At 41.7% G+C, this 20,458-nt stretch overlaps 1 protein-coding gene across 3 annotated transcripts in view; it reads left to right on the forward strand.

The window, feature by feature from the left end:
* The window catches only part of GLB1 (galactosidase beta 1), a 106,894-nt gene extending 103,445 nt beyond the window's left edge, over positions 1 to 3,449 (forward strand). For 2 of the 3 annotated variants that reach the window (XM_077129894.1, XM_077129895.1), the window contains exon 16: positions 2,882 to 3,449. In XM_077129894.1, coding sequence (XP_076986009.1) covers positions 2,882 to 3,151 — 270 coding nt within the window. In that variant the 3' untranslated portion in view covers positions 3,152 to 3,449. Of the gene's footprint in view, positions 1 to 1,617; positions 1,772 to 2,881 lie in introns of those variants that run through there. The other variant, XM_077129896.1, reaches the window with a different exon arrangement.
* Positions 3,450 to 20,458: the final 17,009 nt, after the last annotated feature.

The raw sequence follows: 20,458 nt of genomic DNA on the forward strand, positions 1-20,458 counted from the left end.
GCAATGGAGACCTCCGTAGCACATGCCCTGATTAAGGGACCATCAGTATCATTTCTAACATATGTTTGTTATGTGAAAACATAAGCCAAGTGTTTCCTTTTTTCTAATTTTTCAAGAGAAATCATACAACTGTATTTTTCATTAGAAATTTCTTACTGTTTCTGGATGAGCATTTCATAATCTCTTGAACCCTGGGTTAATGTTTAAATGCACTTGAAGGAGGCACCAGAAAAAAATGGGATAATTAGCCTGTTATCTTTCATTATGCCATTGTTTTTAACCTACTGTGTGCTAGGCACTGTGCTAAATGGTGGTAAAACAGGAGGATAAACACCAACTCTGCCTTTTAGGAGCTTATAGTTTATGGGAAAGATAATGTGTAGCTGTCCATTCAGTAGCTAACTGAGATGAAGTGGGACACAGATACCCAAGTTTAGTAAGAAGAAAGAGTGGATAGACCAGAAAAAGGACTTGGTCAAGGCTTTGCACATTGAGGACATATCTATTGGTCACAGTTCGGTCTGGGAAGCAAAGCCACCATGAGTATTCACTCTTAGGAATTAGACCTGACACAAATGAGGGGGGAGGTGCGGGGAGCTGGAGATGTGACAGTCAGAAGACAGAGTCAGGCAATCAGGGGAGACATCACTATCCAGTGCTCCTGAAGCACTGGCACAGTGGACAAGTCACCGCTTACAGAGAAATCCCAGAAGCTGGTCCAGGTCCCAAAGTATGACGTAAGGGAGCTCACAGAGAAGTCTTTGGGTACGGTCACCTTTGTGTAGCTACCATACGGCTGGTCAGTAGGTCTGGTGGTTAGGAAGACAAGCTGGACATGGTGAGAATGAGACAAAGGATGAGCTGGAACCCGCCAGGCCCCTCTGATTCCATCAGTGTCTGTATCTAATCATGATAAGCTCCAAAAGTCAAGCTGCTGCTTCCCTTCCACCTTTCCAACCTCAAGCAAGGTCGTCTTTTGACCGTCTCTCACCCAGAAGCCTCCAGTGAAGGAGATTCAGGAAAACACCTTACCAGGTTGACATGTCCGATACAGCACAAGCGGTGTGAGAAGCAGTCTCTTGGTTACTTGTAAGGTGGACTATGAGATGTGAGGTGGCCAAACCCAGACTTCATTCACCTCACTATTAGGTCAGGAGTTGGCGTGGCCTTTGCCAGGAACATAATTTGAAGCCTGTTTCTTACGTGCCATCCCTCGTGTGTTACTCACAAAGCCCTCTCACTAGTCTACATTTGAAGCCATCTTCCTCCTCAACCACAAAAGTAAGGTGCTGCTGTTCTCTAACACTACAAAAAAAGGCGTCGGCAGATTTGAAGCTGATAAGAACTTGGTAAAGCTGTCATTGTATGTACCTTTTAGGATAGATTGAGATAGCGCATCCCTTGGTAAAAACAAGAGTGAAATAATTCTGAGAACTGTGAAACTGTCATCCTTTTCCAGATGACTTAGTCCAACAGACAGATGGTTTTTAGTCACTGGCTGCCTTCTTTTGTGGGCATGTGAATGATATTTGAATAATGTCAGGAGTGCTAGCTCTGATGGGTCCTTACCCAGTGCCATGTGTCTTCTCACATGTCTTCTCACATCATTGTCCCCAGTTACCTGTTTGAAAAGCAGACTCTGGGAGAGGTGAAGGAACCTACCCAAGGTCAAACAGCTAGTAAGAGCAGCTAACCAGCTTGGAAATTCAGAGCGAGCTAAAATAAAGGGGACACCTGGAGGCTGAAAAATACCCTAAGGTGAGCTACTGAGCAGCTCTAAGCTGAGCAGCTGCAGTGTGTCACGGAGCATGGTGGGGACTGGGGCTCCCTGGTGAGGGTCCCGCCTGGACCTCCTCCAGAGGGTCCCCCAGGCTTTTCAGACCAATAGGTAGTAGTTTCTTTCTTTCTTCCTCTTTCTCTCTCCTTTTCTTTTGTGTATATTTATGTATATGAGCTCCCCCCTTCCTCTCTCTCTGACTCTCTAATAGAAGGTTCCATTTCTGCAACCACCTGTTGAGTACCATCCTACAAGCAGATCCTAGCACCTAGAGAGGACTTGCAGACATACCCAAACACTGTCCTTATGCTTTAGGAGTTTCTCCTCTATGTGCAGTCTTGGAGTCGAAAACAGCTTCTTCTGCTCAAAGAAATTGTCAGTAGCTTATAGAGTCACCTCTGTTCCTTGAAGCACACGTGGAATTCACAGCCCTGCTCTGATGGTGGATGTGAGAATAATTAAAGCACAGCAGTAATATAGACATGCCCTGGGTGGGCCCCTTTCTCTCCCCTTCCCCCCACCCCCACATCCTGCTTCAAGGGTTGTCCTGGAGCAGCTCCTGGCATCCATCTGTCGTTAGGCTGCAGGCCTTCGTGTCCCCTGTGTGCCGAGCTTACCGGGTATATGGCCAACAATGCATCAAGATCTGCTGTAGGAGGCAATTCAACACCTCTCCCCTGTGTACAGAGAAGTTGGGAGGAGGCTACTATATAGGAATAAGCAGTCCCCAGGGCGGGCTCCAGGATGAAATTCGGAAACTTGACATAACTGCCAGGTCGTTCTCCAAGACTGACATCTCTGACTGCAGAAGCTGATCAGAGGAACCAGACACGTTTTTCTGAAGCAAAGTGTGGGTGTCGAGGGCAACATTTTGCTCTCCTGCCACCACCCCCTGCCCCAGCATGACCAGTTATCTTATCAGGTTGCTGTAACCAAGTCTGGCCCGGGCCTGGCTCAGCCCTTGTCCGGGATGGGAGGGCACTTTTATGCGGCATTTCCTGCCAGGCCACAGAGCTGGGTGCCACCCCAGGCTGGCTCCTGCACTCAGCGGAGCCGTCCCTACAGTGCCTTCAGGTTGACAGGTCTCTTGCTCTCTCTCTGCAGGGTCAGGTGTGGATCAATGGCTTTAACCTTGGCCGCTATTGGCCAGCGCGGGGCCCACAGATGACATTGTTTGTGCCGCAGCACATCCTGATGACCTCGGCTCCAAACACCATCACGGTGCTGGAACTGGAACATGCGCCCTGCGGCAGTGACGGCCTTGACCCGTGCCTCGTGGAGCTGGTGGACAAGCCAGTTTTCAGCACAACCCTGACCTACGATCATCCCCCTACAAAGCTGCTTACTCAGGACCCGTGGCTGGACCACATGTGATGACTGAAGCCTGTGATCCTTCTGGTTCTCACCTTGCACATACCTCACAGATCCCCCGTTTAATGCCAGCGTTCACTGGAGAGTTTGATTGGAAAATGCATTTAGGGTGTGTGCTTTCGCCTGAGGTTTCCCTGCAGCCTGCCAGTGCCTGACCCTGCACGGATGCGGGACGGAGGTGGTGGCACCACATTTCAAAGATACATCGGCAGAGTTGGAGTGGAAGCTTTAAGGGTGTTTCTGATTTTTATTTTGGAAGGATCACGTCTTTTTGCTAAATAAAATTTGTACTCATTTCATAGTGTCACTGTTTTTAATGTTGAGCAGGAATTAAGTTGTATGGTCTGATTTAAATCATAACTAAACTTGAGTGGGCTGAATAAGCCACTTCACTCACTTGAGGTTGAAAAAGATGGAAAATAGTCTTGGTTTGAACTAGTGAACTGCTCCTTTTCTCCTTATTTGGATTCTTTTCAAATTTCTGTGATACTCTACCAGATAGCCCAAAAATATAACTCAGAAGAATTGTATAAACAATATTAATGGTCAACAATTGGAGAGTGTACATAGTATGGTACATCTGTACAGTAGGATTCTATGCAGCCATTAAAATGATGATATGAATCTTTACATATTTGAAAACACTTTTATGATATGTTTGTGTAACAAAGGCAGATCACCATAAGTTTGGCCCCATTTTGTCTGTCTGTACGTAAGAACATCACATAACCATCACGCAGGCCTGCCCACGTCAGTAGACAAGCGTATACACGCATGTATGTACCACGTACACACACACACACACACACAGCGCTGTACGATGTTCATGTCAGGTGCTGGGCAGTGGCTAGCTTTGATTAATTACTTGTCCTATACCATGCACAGTTCTAAGCATGTTTTATCTTTAACTCACCCTTCACCAGAACGCTGAGCAATGTACTGTTATCTTCCCCAGTTTACCAGTGAGAAAACTCTGGGATCTGGAGATGAAGTAACTTGCTCAAAAGGTAACAGCCATAAGGAGCAGAGACAGAATTTGAATCCAAGTGGTCTGGCCCTAGAATCTAGGCCCATGTCATATACATGGAAAAGTAATACATGGTTGCTTTTGCATAAGAAAGGTTTAGAATGACATAAACAAAAATGTTAGTATTATCATATCTGAGTGGTAAGCATTTGGCACTTTTTTTGTTGCTTACCTGTATGTTAAATTCTTTATGGAGAACATGTAATTTGTTTTAAGGAAAAACAGGGTTTCAGCACCAAATTGCAATGTATTTTCACTGCAGCATATTTCTCCCTTTCTCGTAGGCATAAATATCAAATGTCTGGGATTCAGCAGGGAATTTAAACTCTGGTGTAATCTACATGGGTGGTATATATGAATTGAGACAAACTGAGGCTAAAGCTTCATTTAAGAGTGTCTTTCCGTGGCTTTTCTAGCTGTCCTGCAACATCTGATGGCTGGGCATCTTCTCTTTGACAGTGGCCCACATAGGCTTTGCACATCACTGTTTCCAGAAAACCCATAACCACAGGGTGAGCCAGGTGGCCCAGGAACCCAGAGCCTCCTTTCTTTAGTCTTTCTTCTACTTTCTGGAAAAATCACCAAAAACTTATACAATGATACTCAAGCACAATACCCAGTGATAAGCCTCAGAAAGAAATTTGAAATGGTTCCTTTTCAAGCATTATTCACGTTAGTAGGTCGCACCTTCCCCTCCCTCAGAAACAAGCCTGGGGTCTCCAGAAGGTACAGGCCATAGAATGGGAGTCATCTGATCTAACAGCCACACTCAGAGGCAGTGGCAGTAAGCCCATTTTACAGATGAAAACACAGCTTTAGTGAGGGGCAGAGGTGGATTCAAACCTGGTCCATCTCCCTCCAAAACCAGGGTGTTTCGTCTCATCAGTGTTCCCTGCCTCCAAAGTACCACGCCACCGACTGTTTAGACGTTTCTTGAAAACAGGATCTTAATACAAAAATTGAACCAACCTGGATGTCACTGACAACTCATCCAGCTCTTTATGTCTCCTCTGATAGGCATGCGTTTTGCCTTCTATATCAGTCTTAAAATAAAATGTCAGTCCTGATTTCCTTGTATAGCCTATTTCAAATCTAACCATCCATGAATTAATTTTAAACTGAACTATGTGTGTAGGAGTTTCCTCTGAGAAAATAAGGGCGGTGTCTCTATTACCATCTCTATAAACCTTTTATTTTAAATTTACCTTTAAGCTGATTTTAACATTCCAGGATTTCCCGAGCAAGGCCATTCTAATCCAACCACAATATCCCATATTCTCCATGATACTTCCTATGAATATCGTGGCCCTTTTCCTTCATAGCCTGTATTTCCTTGCCCATGCCTTGTTTCTGTCTACACTTGTGGAAACTCAAATACAACGCTAGGTGTGGCAGAGAGGAAGGATGTGTCCTTTCCTGAGCCTGCCATAACAAATGACTACAAATTCGGAGGGAGAAAACAACAGAAATGCATTCCCTCACAGTTCTGGAGGCCAGAAGTCAGATACCAGTTTTACCAGGCCAAAACTAAGGTGCCAACAGGGCCGACAGGGGGCTCTAGGAGAGAATCTTTCCTCGTTCTTGTCTTTTCCAGCTTCTGGTGGCTGCCCTGGGCTTGGTGGCCACGTGGCCCCAATCTGCCACTGCCAGCATCCTGTTGCCTCCTCCTCTGTGCCTGTGTTATCGCCCTTCGCCTCTCTCTTATAAGAACACCTGTGATGGCATCCTGGACCCACCCACGTAAATCCAAGGTAATTTCCTTATCTCAAAATCCTCAATTATATCTGCAAAGATCCTCTTTCCAAATAAGGCAATATTTACAGAACTCAGGGGTTAGGACTTAATATCTTTGAGTGGCCATTATTCAGTTTATTGCACAAGCCCACAAACACCCCTGATTGATGTGACCCACACAGCATCATTCTTTTTTTTTAAACATAACATACAGAAACAAACAGTCTTACCATATGGTCATTCCATTCTTGGTATATAATCAATAACTCACAATATCATCACATAGTTGTATATTCATCACCGTGATAATTTCTTAGAAAATTTGCATCAATCCAGAAAAAGAAATAAAAAGAAACTCATACAGGGCAGGCCACGGTGGCTCAGCAGGCAACGACGCTTGTCTGTCATGCCAGACGACCCAGGTTCAATTCCCGGTACCTGCCCATGTAAAAAAAATAAAAATTAAATAAATAAATAAATAAAAAATAAACTCATACATACCATACCCCTACCCCTCCCTCTCATTGATTGCTAGTATTTCTATCTACCCAATATATTTTAGTCTTTACAACATCATTCTTTAAACAACTTTTTGGAGGTTTAATTGGCATACCATAAAATTCACCCATATTGAGGTACACTTCAGTGAGTTTTAGTAACTTTTATGGTTGTGCAGCCACCATCACAATCCAGTTCCTTCATCCTAGAAAGTTATCTCCTGACAATTCACAGTAAATCTTCACTCCTATCCCTGTTCCCTAGCAACCACTTATCTGCTATATGTTTTTTAAATTTTGCTTTGATAGAAAATGTATATAAATGGAATCACAATATGTAGTCTTCTGTGCCTGCATTCTTTTACTTACATGCAATGTTTCTGCAGTCCATCCATTCTATGGTGTGTTCAGGAATTTGTTCCTTTATAAAAAGCAGGTGAGCAGTATTCCACTGTAAGGATATTTCTCATTTTGAGATCCAGCTTCATCCCTTTGTGGTCAGAGAAGGTTATTTGAATAATTTCAATATTTTTAAATTTATAAAGACCTGTTTTGTGCCCCAGCAGATGATCTATCCTGGAGAACGTTCCATGAGCACTGGAGAAGAATGTATAACCTTGTGCTCTGTGTTCCCATCCCTGCACTCCCGTGGGCTCTGCACCAGGCTCGAGCTTTCTGCCTCTCAGTTCCTTGGCCCCTGCAACCAGGGCTGCCGCATGTGGTGCAGAAGGCTCTCCCAGGTCAGCTGCACTCCGAATTGCCACCTCAGTCGCCCTCCTGTCCCTTCTCTAACTTTTCCATGGAGCCAGGCTAATCTCAAGTTGCTCTAGTCAGCCATCTTCCCAGAAGTGGATATACCTCATTTTATTTATCCATTCATCAGATGGTAGACATTTGAACTATTTCCTATCTTTGGCTATTAGGAATAATGCTGCTACAAACCACCATGTACAATTTTGTGTGGACTTATGTTTTCATTTCACTTGGGTCGATTCCTAGGAGTGGAACTGCTGGGCATTACCATAAATGTATGTTAAACTTTGTTAGATACTTCCAAACAATGTCAGAACATCCTTTTGAAGGCTAGTGAATAATAAAGAGGCAGAATTATCCTCCACAGAGCCCTCTTTATTTCAGAGTTATCTTCCCTTCTCCCTTCTCTCTTCTCTTTCTTTTCCCTTCTCTGCCTCAGGCTGTTTGGTGTATGTCTTTGTCAGTCTTTGTTTCTTAGCAAATCCAGTTTATTCAGAACGAAATTGTTTAGCATTAATCTGAGTTTGGGTGTTTTTTCATTGTTTTCCAACAAGCGATGTGTCCCCTTCCACAAATGACACATTAGGAAATTATTTTATGTGGTCTTTGTTTCCCCCTTATGAGAAAAGTCATTTTCTGAAATCATTGTTTTAGTCAGCGTGAGAGATTCTGTCTGGTCTGACAACTGGTGAGCAGCAAAAACATTTGAACTGTGAGGAAAGTCAGATCAGTGTCCAGATGATCAGAGCAAGATGGTCCAAGGCTGAAACCGAGCCTCTGCTCTAGGTCTGAGTGAGCTGGGGTATTTCCTCCTGGGCTGTCCCTCCCTCTCCAGCCTCCTGGCCCTGAGTTTTGTTAGAACTGGAAGCCCCAAAGCTTTCTGGATGTCTGTAAATGCCAAGTGAAGATTCTGAACTGATCCCCACCAGAAAGTTGCTATACTTTGCACCTCATGGGGATTTCCCGCGTGTGAGAATGCCACCTGTGATTTAAGTCCTCCCAACTCCCAAACCAGCAGCATTGTCTCCCAAGATGAAACAGAACACAAACGTGATTTCAGGTTCCTGCTCCATCACTTGCCGTCAGCATGACTTTAAGCAAATGATTCACCTATCAGCCTTGATTTCCTCAGGCCTCACCCACTTCTTATTCATGTAAGAAATATTGATTGAGGACTTACTGTCGGCTCGACGTACTACACTGGATACCAAGGCTGTGAGAATGAAAATTATAAGGTACTTGTTATGAAGGCTCTCTCAGTCAATGATAAACAAATAATTACAGTATTAACAGCCAAGTGACATTGAAAGGGAAGTATCCAAAGAAAGGACTAACAGCCCTTGCATTAATACATTTCAGGGGAACCTGGCTTTTGGAGAACACAAGAATTTTCTATCTGTTATTTCGTTTCTTCTTCTGCCCCCAAGGCTCACAGACTATCTTAATAGCATTGTCTTAGTCCACAATTTCTAACATAGTACCCTGAATATTTACACGTCTTTTGGCCCAATAAAAAGAATTTTCTCTTCTTTTTTTGGTTATTGTTATTCTCATTAGCCTTGGTAAACATGGAACTATACATTGCAGCAGCAATATGATGACCAAATTACGATAAGGAAAATAAGCTGATGGAGGAGTGTGTTAGCTAGGGTTCTCTAGAGAAACAGAATCAGCAGGAGATATCCATAGATATAAAATTTATAAAAATGTCTCACGTAACCTTGAGAACATCAAGTCCAAGATCTATAGGGCAGGCCGCAAGCTGGTTACTCCAATGAAGTTCCTCAATGAACCCTCAGGAGAGGCTGGCTGGACAACTGTGGGAATGTAAGGGTCCAAGGTCTGTAGGCCAGACTGCAAGCTGGTAACTCTGATGAAGTTCCTCAATGAACTCTCAAGAGAGGCTGGCTGGACAAACGTGGGAATAGAAGAGTCCAAAATATGTAGGGCAGGCTGTGAAGCTGGTGACTTCAAAGAAGGGCCAGGACGAACCCCACAGGAGGCTCACTGGCTGGAGCAGAAAGAGTGATTGTCTCTTCTGAATCTTCCTTAAAAGCCTTCTGTGATTAGATTAAGCATCATTCATTGCAGAAGATGCTCCCCTTATCTGATTACAAATGCAATCAGCTGTGGATGCAGCCAGCTTAATCATGATTGAAGTCCATGAAATGTCCTCATAGCAACAGACAGGCCAGTGCTTGCCTGACCAGACAACCAGGTACCATCGAATGGCCAAGTTGACACATAAACCTGATCATAACAGGTAGTAAAGGTAAAGTGTGAAGAACAGGGTCAACAAAATGGAAAAGTATTCATTGCCTGGAACACCTTCAGGGGAGACAAATGCCTTACTTTCCATTTTGGGGTGAAAAATAATAGGCTCCCTTTGGAGAACGTTGGGGATTGAATCATGTCCCCACAAAAGGAATGTTGAGGTCCCAAACCCTGGTCCTATGGGTGTGAACCCATTTGCAAATAGGACATTAAAGTTGATTTTAGTTAAGGGTGCCCAAAGTGAGTGACAGTGGGCCTTAACCCATATGGTTTAATTCCTTATAAGCACAGGAAATGGGGCATGGAGAAGAAACCACCAGAGAAATGAGAAGCTGGGAGTCAGTGGAACTTGGAAGAGAAAGGAGGTGAGGCTGCCATGTGAATTGCCACGTGATGGAGAAGAAAAGGAACTGAGGTTCGTTGGCAGCAAGGCCCAGGAAGCCACAGTCTTCAGGGACAGAGCATCACCTTGCTGATGCCTCAGTTTTGGACTTCTTCTAGCTCCAAAACTGTGAACCCACAAATTCCTGTTGTTTAAGCCAACTCATTGTATGGTATTTGTTTTAACAACTGGGAAACTAAGACAGAGAAGGGCATTTATCTCAAACCATTTGATTGTGAAATTCTAGGATATTCAACATAAAGATGGAGGGTTTTTATTAAAGCACGTTGTTGCTGATTTCTTAAACCAGCAGTTGAAAAGAGAAATTCCCCTCACCTTTTTCTATAGTCTGATGGTTAGGTTTTGGTGTGAACTTGGCCAAATGATGATGCCCAGTTGTCTGGTCAGGCAAGCACTGGTCTGACTGTTGCTGCAAGGATAGTTTGTGGCTGTTGTATTAAATTATCGGTCAGTTGATTGCATCTGCAGTCAACACGAATGAGATAATCCAATCAGTTGAGGTTTTTTTAAGGGAGAGGAGAAACTCTTCCACGGCTTCTTCAGCCAGTGAGCCTCTCCTGTGGAGTTCATCCAGACCCTTCATTGGAGTCACCAGCTTCACACCTGCCCTATGGATTTTGGACTCTTCTATCCCCACAGTTGTGTGAGACACCTTCATAAATCCCGTATTTACAGATCTCTCCTGTTGGTTCTGTTTCTCTAGACAGCCCTAACTAACATACAACATCAAAGTAAAAGAAAACAAAGTTTCTGTTTCAAGAGTTGAAGACGGAAATAAAGTCTTCTACTGCAGAAGCCCAACAGGAGAAAAATTCATGGGACTCTGATGCAATTGTTATTTTGTAGCAGTCCTACAAAATATCCAAGGCTTCTTTTTTTTTTTCTTTCAATGGGGGAACAAATCTAAGGAAAAATAATCCTTCAGATAACTCAGCAGAGAGAAGCAACTTTGCCTGACAGAGATGCTGCAAGCAGAAAGGGAAAGGAAGGAAAGGAAAAGGGCTAGGCTTATCCCTAGGCTCTTTCTGCACTAACTGGCTGTATGACTTGAAGTCTTTGTTCCTATCTGTGAATCAGAGTCTTCTGCCTTCATGATATAGGTCAGCAAATTGAGATCCCTTACAGCTCTGCCCCTCTGAGACTCAATAAAATCAATATTCATTGTCTCTCAGAGCAGATTCAGACTTTCTTCACCAAAACAGTGATTTACTTGTAGCTCTTAGAACTAAAACACTTTCAGAGGTGGAGAGGGACTGCTTCATCCCGAGTTTATTAATTTATTAGTCTTTACAAATAAACAACTATTAACTTTTCAATATTCGTTGAAAATTGAAGAATAACTCTTCAAATATTCTCTGAGTTTACTTTGTCTCAGTTTGCCAAAGCTGATCACCAATACCACAAACTGGCTGAACAACAGGATTTTATTGGTTCATGGTTTTTTTTGTACATGGGCAGGCACCGGGAATCAAACCCGGGTCCTCTGGCATGGCAGGCAAGCATTCTTGCCTGCTGAATCACCGTGGCCCTGGCTCATGGTTTTGAGGCCAGTAAAATTAGAAGTTCAAAATCAAGGTATCGGTAAGGGCAAGAAGGAATGAAGTTGTGAGGTATGCAACTAGGTGAATGAACCTTAATGACTATATGTTGAATGAAATGTCGGAAACAAAAAGACAAATATTATCATTCCTCAATCATATGGACTAACTATAATATAAAAACTCTGTGAACTATAGTCAGGAGCATGGTTATCAGGTTGGGGTCTATTGTAAAAGGTCCTGGATTGTAAGCTGTTATAGCAGTCACATCTATTCAGGAAAGGTAACTGTTAATTCTAAACTCTGAGATACTGAGCTGTTCGTTTATAACATGGTCATTCAGGTATTTTAACTCCAAGACTCAGAGTTAGAGCTTTGATGCTATGAAAGTCAGCAGCACCCTATACAGGAACTATTTAAGAAGTTGGAAAAGTGATCAGACTTCAAATAGAGATATGAATGAAGCTGATCTGGAGAGGACTAAAATGTATCAGAAGACTTGGGTAAAGAATGATATCATCCATATCTTAGAACTTCAACTTCTGTGTGAGACTAAAGGAGAGATATTTATTTGGTGCAAAGTTTATATTTTGGGTAGGGAATTTCCTAATTTAACTTGTTTGGTCAATTTAGTTGAACATCATAAGTACAGGGATTCTTGAACCAGCATGAGATTTTGTTGGTTTGTCCAGGATAGTGTGATGCCCGGATAAATTCCAGAGTGATTTGGACAGTGAATAAAGAAGTATTTGCAGGGTCTCCTTAGGGGATTGGGGAGAAAGGGGGAAATATTCAACTTCCTCATTTGGAGAATTTCTGATACTCTCACAAGCAGTGGGAAAAACCAAATCAATAAGCCAAGCCCCCAGTTTTGGGCTTTGACCCTATGAAACTTATTCCTGCAAAGGATAGGCTAAGCCCACTTAAAATTAGGCCTGAGAGTCACCCCCAGAGAACCTATTTTGTTGCTCAGATATGGCCTCTCTCGCTAAACCATCACTGCAAAGGAACCACTGCCCTCCCCTCCTACATGGAACATGACTCCTAGGGGTGTGAATCTCCTTGGCAACAGAGTACAGAAATCCCAGGATGAGCTGGGACTTGGCATCAAGGGATTGAGAAAACCTCCTTGACCAAGAGGGGGAAGAGAGAAATGAGAAAAAATAAAGTGTCAGTGGGAGAGATTTCAAACAGAGTTGAGAGGTTATCCTGGAGGTTATTCTTATGCATTATATAGATATCCCTTTTCAGTTTATGGTGTATTTGAATGGCTAAAGGAAAGTATCTGAGACTGTAGAGTTGTGCTCCAACAGCCTTGTTTCTTGAAGATGATTATATGAAGACATAGCTTTTACAACGTGACTGTGTTATTGTGAAAACCTGTGTCTGATGTTCTCTTTATCAAGGGTATGGACAAATAAATAAAATTATGGATTAAAAAACCAAATAATAGGGGAATAAAGATTAAAATATATTGGTAGATACTAATACTATCTATGAGAAATACTAATGGTCAATGAGAGGGAGGGGTAAGGGGCATGGTATGTATGGATTTTTTCTTTTTCTTTTTTTTTTCTGGAGTGATGCAAATGTTCTAAAAAATGATCGTGGTGATGAATATACAACTATGTGATGATATTATGGGCCACTGATTATACACCATGATGGAATGTTTGTATGTTAAGAATGTTTGTGTTTGAATGTTGTTTTAGCAATAAAAATATTTAAAAATAATAAGAAGAAGAATGTTTCTTCCTATTCCTAGTTTTCTGAATGTCTTTTTCAGGAAAGGGTACTGAATTCTGTCAAATGCCTTTTCTGCATCAATTGAAATGATCGCATGTTTTGTTTACTTTCTTCTATTAATGTGGTGGATTACATTAATTGATCTTCTTATGTTGAACCATTGTTGCATACCTGGGATTAATCCTACTTGATCATGGTATATAATTCTCTTAATGTTCTGTTGGGTTCAGTTTGCTAGTTGTTTTGGTTAGTAAGCTGCCAGAATGTGATATACCAGAAACAGAATGGCTTTTTAAAAAGGGAATTTAATAAGATACAAGTTTATAGTTATAAGGAAGTGAAAGTGTCCAAACTAAGGCATCTGAGGAATAAAACCTTAATTCACGGAAAGCCAATGGGTCAGGAACACCTCTGCCAGCTGGGTACTCATCTGACTGGCATCTGCTGATCCCTTGTGTGGTAGTTAGGTTCAGGTGTCAATTTGACCAGGTGCTAGTCCCCATTGTTCTGTGTCTATGGACTTGAGTCATCAGTATGTGAAATTCATCTATGGCTGATTGCATTTGCAGTCGGCTAAGAGGAGTGCCTTCCACAATGAGCAAGGTTTAATTTAATTAGCTGGAGGGTTAAAAGAGAGAGGCCAGAAGAGAGTTTAGCAGCTCAGTATATCTCATCTCAGCATTCGCAGCTTAGTCCAGATATTTGGAGATGCAGAAGGGAATCGCCCTGAGGAAGGTCATTGGAACTCAGAAGCCGGGAGAGAAGGTGAGGAGACATTGCCATGTGCCTTCCATATAATATAGAACCTCAGATGAAAGCTAGCTGCCTTTCCTCTGAAGAAATATAAATTTTTTGTTAAATGAATCCCCTTATTAAAAGCTGGTCCATCTCTGATGTGTTGCATTCTGGCAGCTTTAGCAAACTGAAACACCTTGCTGCTGGGCTCCATTGCTTTCAACCTCTGTTCATCCAGGGGTTCCTCACTTTGCTTTCCAGGGCTAGCTTTCATCTCTTGGCTTCCCTTGGCTCTCTCCAGGGTCTAGCTTGCTTAAACATCTTATGGCAACATCTGCTAGGCTCTAAGCATCTCCAAACACCTGTATGTCTGCTCTCCAAGTGTCAGTATCTGTGTTGGCACTGCTCTGAAGTTTCTGCCAGCTATGTTATTTCTGACTGTCTCCAAAATGTTTCCTTTTTTAAAAGATTTCAGTAAACTAATCAAGACCCACTCTGAATGGGTAGAGTCGCATCTCTATCTAATCAAAAGGCCACACCCACAACATGGCATGCCACATCTTTGTGGAGATAATCTAATTAAAAGCTTCTACATACTATTATATATATACATATATATATATATATATAATTTTTTTTTTTTTTGCATAGGCAGGCACCAGGAATCAAACCCAGGTCTCTGGCATGGCAGGCAAGAACTCTGCCTGCTGAGCCACTGTGGCCCACCCCACATACAATATTGAATCAGGATTAAAAGCAATGGGTGCTTCCACAAGATTGGATCAGATTACAACATGGCTTTTCTGGGGTACATAATATTTTCAAACTGGCATACTAGCATTTTGTTGAGGATTTTTGCATCTATATTCATAAGGGATATTGGTTTGTAATTTTATTTTCTTATGATATCTTTATCTGGATGTGGCATTGGTGTGAGGCTGGCCTTATAGAGTGAGTTAAAAAGAGTTCCATCCTCTTCATTTTTCTTCGAGCAGTATTCATGCTAATCCTTCTTTGAATATTTGGCAAAATTCACCAGTGAAGCTGTGATTCTGGGCTTTTCTTTGCTGGAAGGTTTTGATTACTATTTCAGTCTCTTTACCTGCTACTGTTCTGTTGAGATCTTCTATTTCTTCTTGAGCTGTGTAGGATATTTGTGTGTTTCTAGGAACTTTTCCATTTGATCTAAGTTTGTAGTTTTTTGTCATACATTGTTCATACTATCTTCATATGGTCCTTTTTATTTCTTTGGGATTGGTGGAAATGCCCCCCCAAGTCTTTTTTTTTTTCTTTAGTAGCCCAGATAAAGGTTTGTCTAATGATCTTTTCAAAGAACCAACTTCTAATTTTGTGAATTCTCTCAACGTTTTTCTCTACTTCAGTTATTTCTGCTCTAATCTTTGTTATTTCCTTCCTTTTGCTTGCTTTAGGTTTAGTTTGCTGCTCTTCTTCTAGATTCTCCAAGTGTACAGTTAAGTTGCTGATTTTTTTTTCCTTTTTTTTTAATGTAAGCATTTAGGGCTATAAAATTTCCTCTGAGCACTTCCTTTGCTGCATTCCTTAACTTTTGATATGTTGTTGTATTAGTTTGTTAGGCTTCCAGAATGCAATATACCAGAAATGGAATGGCTTTTTAAAATGAAATTTAATAAGTTGCAAGGTTACAGTTTTATAAAAATGTCCAAACTAAGGCACCTAGTAAAAGATATCTTAATTCAAGAAGGACCAATGGGTCTGGAGCACCTCTGTCAGCTAGGAAGGCATGTGACTGACATCTGCTGAGGTCTTTGGCTTCTGGTTTCAAATAGCTTCTCTGGGAATGTTTTCTTTCTTCATTTCCAAAAGTCTCTGGCTGTGTGGGCTCTGTCACTTCTGTTCTCCAAGTGTCTGCCTTGGCTCTGCTCTGAACTTTCTCCAAAATGTTTCCTCTTTTAAAGGGCTCCGGTAAATTAATCAAGACCACCCTGGAATGGGTAAAGCCATGTCTCCATCTAATCAGAAGGTCGCACCCACACTTGGACATGTCACATCTCCATGGAGATAACCTAATCAAAAGTTTTCACCTTACAATACTGAATCAGGATTAAAATAAATGGCTGCTTCCACAAGATTTAACTGGGATTAAAACATGACTCTTCTGGGGTACATAATAGATTCAAACCAGCACATTCCACCCTCTGGACCCCCAAAAAAAGAACTTTTCCTTCCATATACAAAATACATTCACTCCATCACAATATCACAAAAGCCTTGAACCATTTCAGTAACAGCACAACTGCAATACAAAGTTAAAACAGTACAAAATCTCATCAAAGTCAGTTATAGGCATGGTCTGTTCTAAGGCAAAAATTTTCCTCTGGTTGTGTACCTGTGAAAGTCAGAACAAGTTATCTGCTGCCAATATACAAAGGAGGGACAGTAATAGGATATCTGCTTCTATTGCCATAGGGAGAAATTGGAAGGTAAACAGTTCTGAAAATGTGCCGAGCAAACTACATTAGACTTCAAAGTCTGAAAGTCATTTATCCTTGGAGCTTTAGAAAGTGGCAATCCCATACTTTCCAAGGGCCTATGCAATGGCCTTCCTCTGTCTCCAAATGTTGGGATGAGTTGCAACATTGGGGCACATTGGGGGGACCACCTTTCCCTTAATGCTACCTCTCCACATTTCGGGGCAGAAACTTGGATCTCTGCCATCTACAGGGCATGTGTTCAACCCCTCCAGAACAATGGGATGGTAACTGACTCCTCCCCCCACCCCAATCCCTGGGTTATGTGCACCACCCTCTCCAGTCCCTGAGGTGACATAACTCTTCCTGAGCAATAAAGCAGAAGGCCCACCCTCTGCTTCGCAAGCAGACTCACCCTCTCCACATGTATGGGTGGATCCACTCTCCTGGCCTGAGGTTTCCTAGCTCCAGACTTCAGCTTCCATGGTTCTGCTTCTGAAGTTATTTTTCCTTCAATTTGTCCCTTTTCTGTCCATTGTAGTCTGGACTGGCAGTTGTTCTGTTTAGATAGATTTCATCAAGAAAAGATTGTTGATTTTCCATGTAGTACGCAAGGATCAGAGCCATAAGACAATAGAACTTCCCATAAATCCTTTCTGGATAACTCCATCTCCAATCCTCATTTGTGTGTAGGATTGTAATGGCTGGCTGCTTCCATGTTTCGTTAAATCCTCACGTTGGGGCCTATTCACTGGAGTCTCACTTTCTGGAAGCCCAGAATTTTCCAGGCCATCAGTTGCTGTTTTCTTTGTACCCAAGAGTTCAGTTCTCAACTCATCTCTTTCCTTTTGCATTTTACTTTAAACTTCAAGGGCCAGTCAGGCTGCATTTTCCACATACATTTTGGAAATTTCCTTAGCTAAGTATCCTGGGTTGTCCCTTTTAAATTCTAACTTTCATCCAACAGCAGTACAAAAATTTGCAAGATTCTGTGCCACTTTAAAACAAAGGTTGCCTTCCTTCCAGTTTGCAATGGCACAGTCCTCATTTCTGTCTAAGGCCTTGTAAGAAATATCCTTAGAATCCACATTTCTACCAGCATTATCTTCAAAGTATTCTAAGCCTTCTCTATCAAGATTCTCACAACGCTTCCATAATCTTTTCCTTACCCACTTAAAAAGGCATTCCAACATGTTTGGTATTTGCAAACCACAGCACCCCACTTCTCTGGTACCAAAACCTGTATTAGTTTGCTAATGCTACCAGGATGCAATATACCAGAAATGGAACAGCTATTAAAAAGGGAATTTAATACATTGCAAGTTACAATTCTAAAATCAAGAAAGTGTCCAAATTAGTCACCAACAAGAGCTTACCTTCACTCAGGAAAGGCTGATGCCATCTGAAATACCTCTGTCAGCTGGGAAGACACATGGATGGCTTCTGCAGGTCCCTTGCTCTTGGGCTCTATTGCTTTCAGCTTCTGTTTCCTGTAGTGGTTCCTCACTTGGCTTCTATGGGCCTTACTCAACTCCTCTGGGACACAACTTTGGGTTCTGGCTTGCTTAGCATCTCATGGGAAGGCATATGGTGACATCTGCTGGGGTCTGCCTATGTCTATATATCTGCTCTCTCTGTTGGCACTCCAAGCATCTTCAAACATCTGTGTCTCTATCAGCTCTGAAGCAACTGTTCTCCAATTGTCTATATCTGAGGTTTCTCAAAAATGTTTCCTCATTTAAAGGACTCCAGTAAATGACTCAAGACCTACCTGAAGTGGGTGGAGTCATATCTCCATCTATTCAAAAGACCACTTCCACAATTGGGCATACCATATCTCCATGGAGATAATCTAATAAAAATTTTCCACCCTGTGATGTTGAATCAGGATTAAAAGAAACAGCTGCTCCCACTAGATTGAATGAGGATTGCGCTGGTCTGAATCTGTGGTGGACCCCAGAAAAGCCATGCCCTTTGATCCTCATTTAATATTGCTGGGTGGGAGCATTTTGATTATTTCCATGAAGATGTGATCCACCCAATGTGGGTGGTAACTTTTGATTAGATGGTTTCCATGGAGGTGTGACTCCACCCACTGAAGGTGGAGTTGCTTGCTGGAATCCTTTAAAAGAGGAAACATTTTGGAGAGAGTCCTTTTTTTGGTAGAGCCATGAGAAAGCCAGCAGACACTGCCATGTTCGCCATGTGCCCTTCCAGCTGAGAGAGAAACGTTGAACATCGTCGGCCTTCCTGAACCAAGGTATCTTTTCCAAGATGCCTTAAATTGGACATTTCTATAGACTTGTTTTATTGGGACATTTTCTAGGCCTTAGAACTGTAAACCAGCAACTCATTAAATTCCTCTTGTTTAAAGCCATTCTGTTTCTGGTATTTTGCATTCCGGCAGATAGCAAACTAGAACAGAATTAAAATATGGCGTTTCTGGGGAACATAACAGATGCAAACCACCACAGTTGCGTTCTCATTTTCATTCATCTTAAGCTGTTTCCTGACCTCCCTTGTGATTTCTTCTTCAACTCGTATATTAAGTGTGTGTTGTTTAATTCCTATATATTTGTGGATTTTCTGGTTCTCTGGCGTTTGATTTCTAGCTTCATTCCATTGTGATCAGAGGCAAAGCTTGTGTAATTTCAATCTTTTAAAATTTATTGAGACTTGTTTTGTGGCCTCACATGTGGTCTATCTTGGAAAATGACCCATGTGAATTTGAGAAGAATATGTATTCTGTTTTTTGGATGCAGTGTACTATAAATGTCTGTTCAGTCCAGTTCAAGTTCTCCACTTCCTTTTTGATCTTCTGTCTAGATGTTCTATTGATGAGAGTGATGTATTGAAATCTTCAAGTATTGTTGTAGAGGTGTCTATTTCTCCTTTCAGTTTTGTCAGTGTTTGTCTCATATATTTTGGAGCACCATGGTTAAGTGCTGTGCTGGTTTGAAAGGATGTATGGACCCTAGAAAAGCCATGTTTTAATCAAAATCCCATTTCATAAAGGCAGAATAATCCAGTACTGTATATTTGATTCTGTAATTAGATCATCGCCCTGGAGATGTAACCCAATCAAGAGTGGTTGTTAAACTGGATTAGGGGAGATGTGTCTCCATTCATTTGGGTGGGTCTTGATTGGTTTACTGGAGGCCTATAAAAGAGGAAACATTTTGGAGAATGGGAGATCTCTGAGAGAGCATAAAATGACATAGCCACGAGAAGCAGAGTCTACCAGCCAGTGAACTTTGGAGATGAATAAGGAAAATGCCTCCCGGGGGGCTTCATGAAACAGGAAGCCAAGAGAGAAAACTAGCAGATGATGCAATGTTCGCCATGTGCCCTTCCAGCTAGGAGAGAAACCCTGACTGGTCATGTGCCTTTTCATTTAAGAGAGAAAGCCTGAATGTCATCGACCTTCTTGAACCAAGGTATCTTTCTCTGGATGCCTTTGACTGGACATTTCTATAGACTTGTTTTAATTGGGACATTTTCTCGGCCTTAGAACTGTAAACTAGTAACTTATTAAATTCCCCTTTTAAAAAGCCATTCTGTTCCTGGTTTATTGCATTCCGGAGCTAGCAAATTAAAACAAGTGCATAAATATTTATGATTGTTATTTCTTCTTGATGGATTGCCCTTTTATTATTATATCATGTCCTTCTTTGTCTCTTGTAACCATTTTTTAACTTAAAGCTTATTTAGTCTGATATTAGTGTAATTATTGCAGCTCTCATTTTCTATTTGCATGGAATTTTTTTTCCCATCTTTTCGCTTTCAACTTATTTGTGTTTTTGGGTCTAAGGTGAGTCTCTTGAAAACAGCATATATTTGAATCATGCCTTTTAAATCTATTCTGCCAATCATATCTTTTGATTGGGGAGTTTAATCAACTAACATTCAGTATTATTACTGATACAGCAGGACTTACTTCAGCCATTTTGTCCTTTGTTTTTTAGGTCATATCTTTTTTTGTCTCTCTTCCTTAATTGCAGCCTTCTTTCGTGTTTAGTTGACCTTTTGTGATGTAACTGGTCCCACTCTCATTTCAGTTTCTATATGTATTTTAAATACTTTCTTTGTGGTTACCCTGGGATTGGTATTAAATGACCTAATTCTGTAATCTACTAGTGTGACAAGATTCCAC

This window comes from Tamandua tetradactyla, chromosome 15 (assembly GCF_023851605.1).
Source record: "Tamandua tetradactyla isolate mTamTet1 chromosome 15, mTamTet1.pri, whole genome shotgun sequence".
Lineage (NCBI taxonomy): Eukaryota > Metazoa > Chordata > Mammalia > Pilosa > Myrmecophagidae > Tamandua > Tamandua tetradactyla.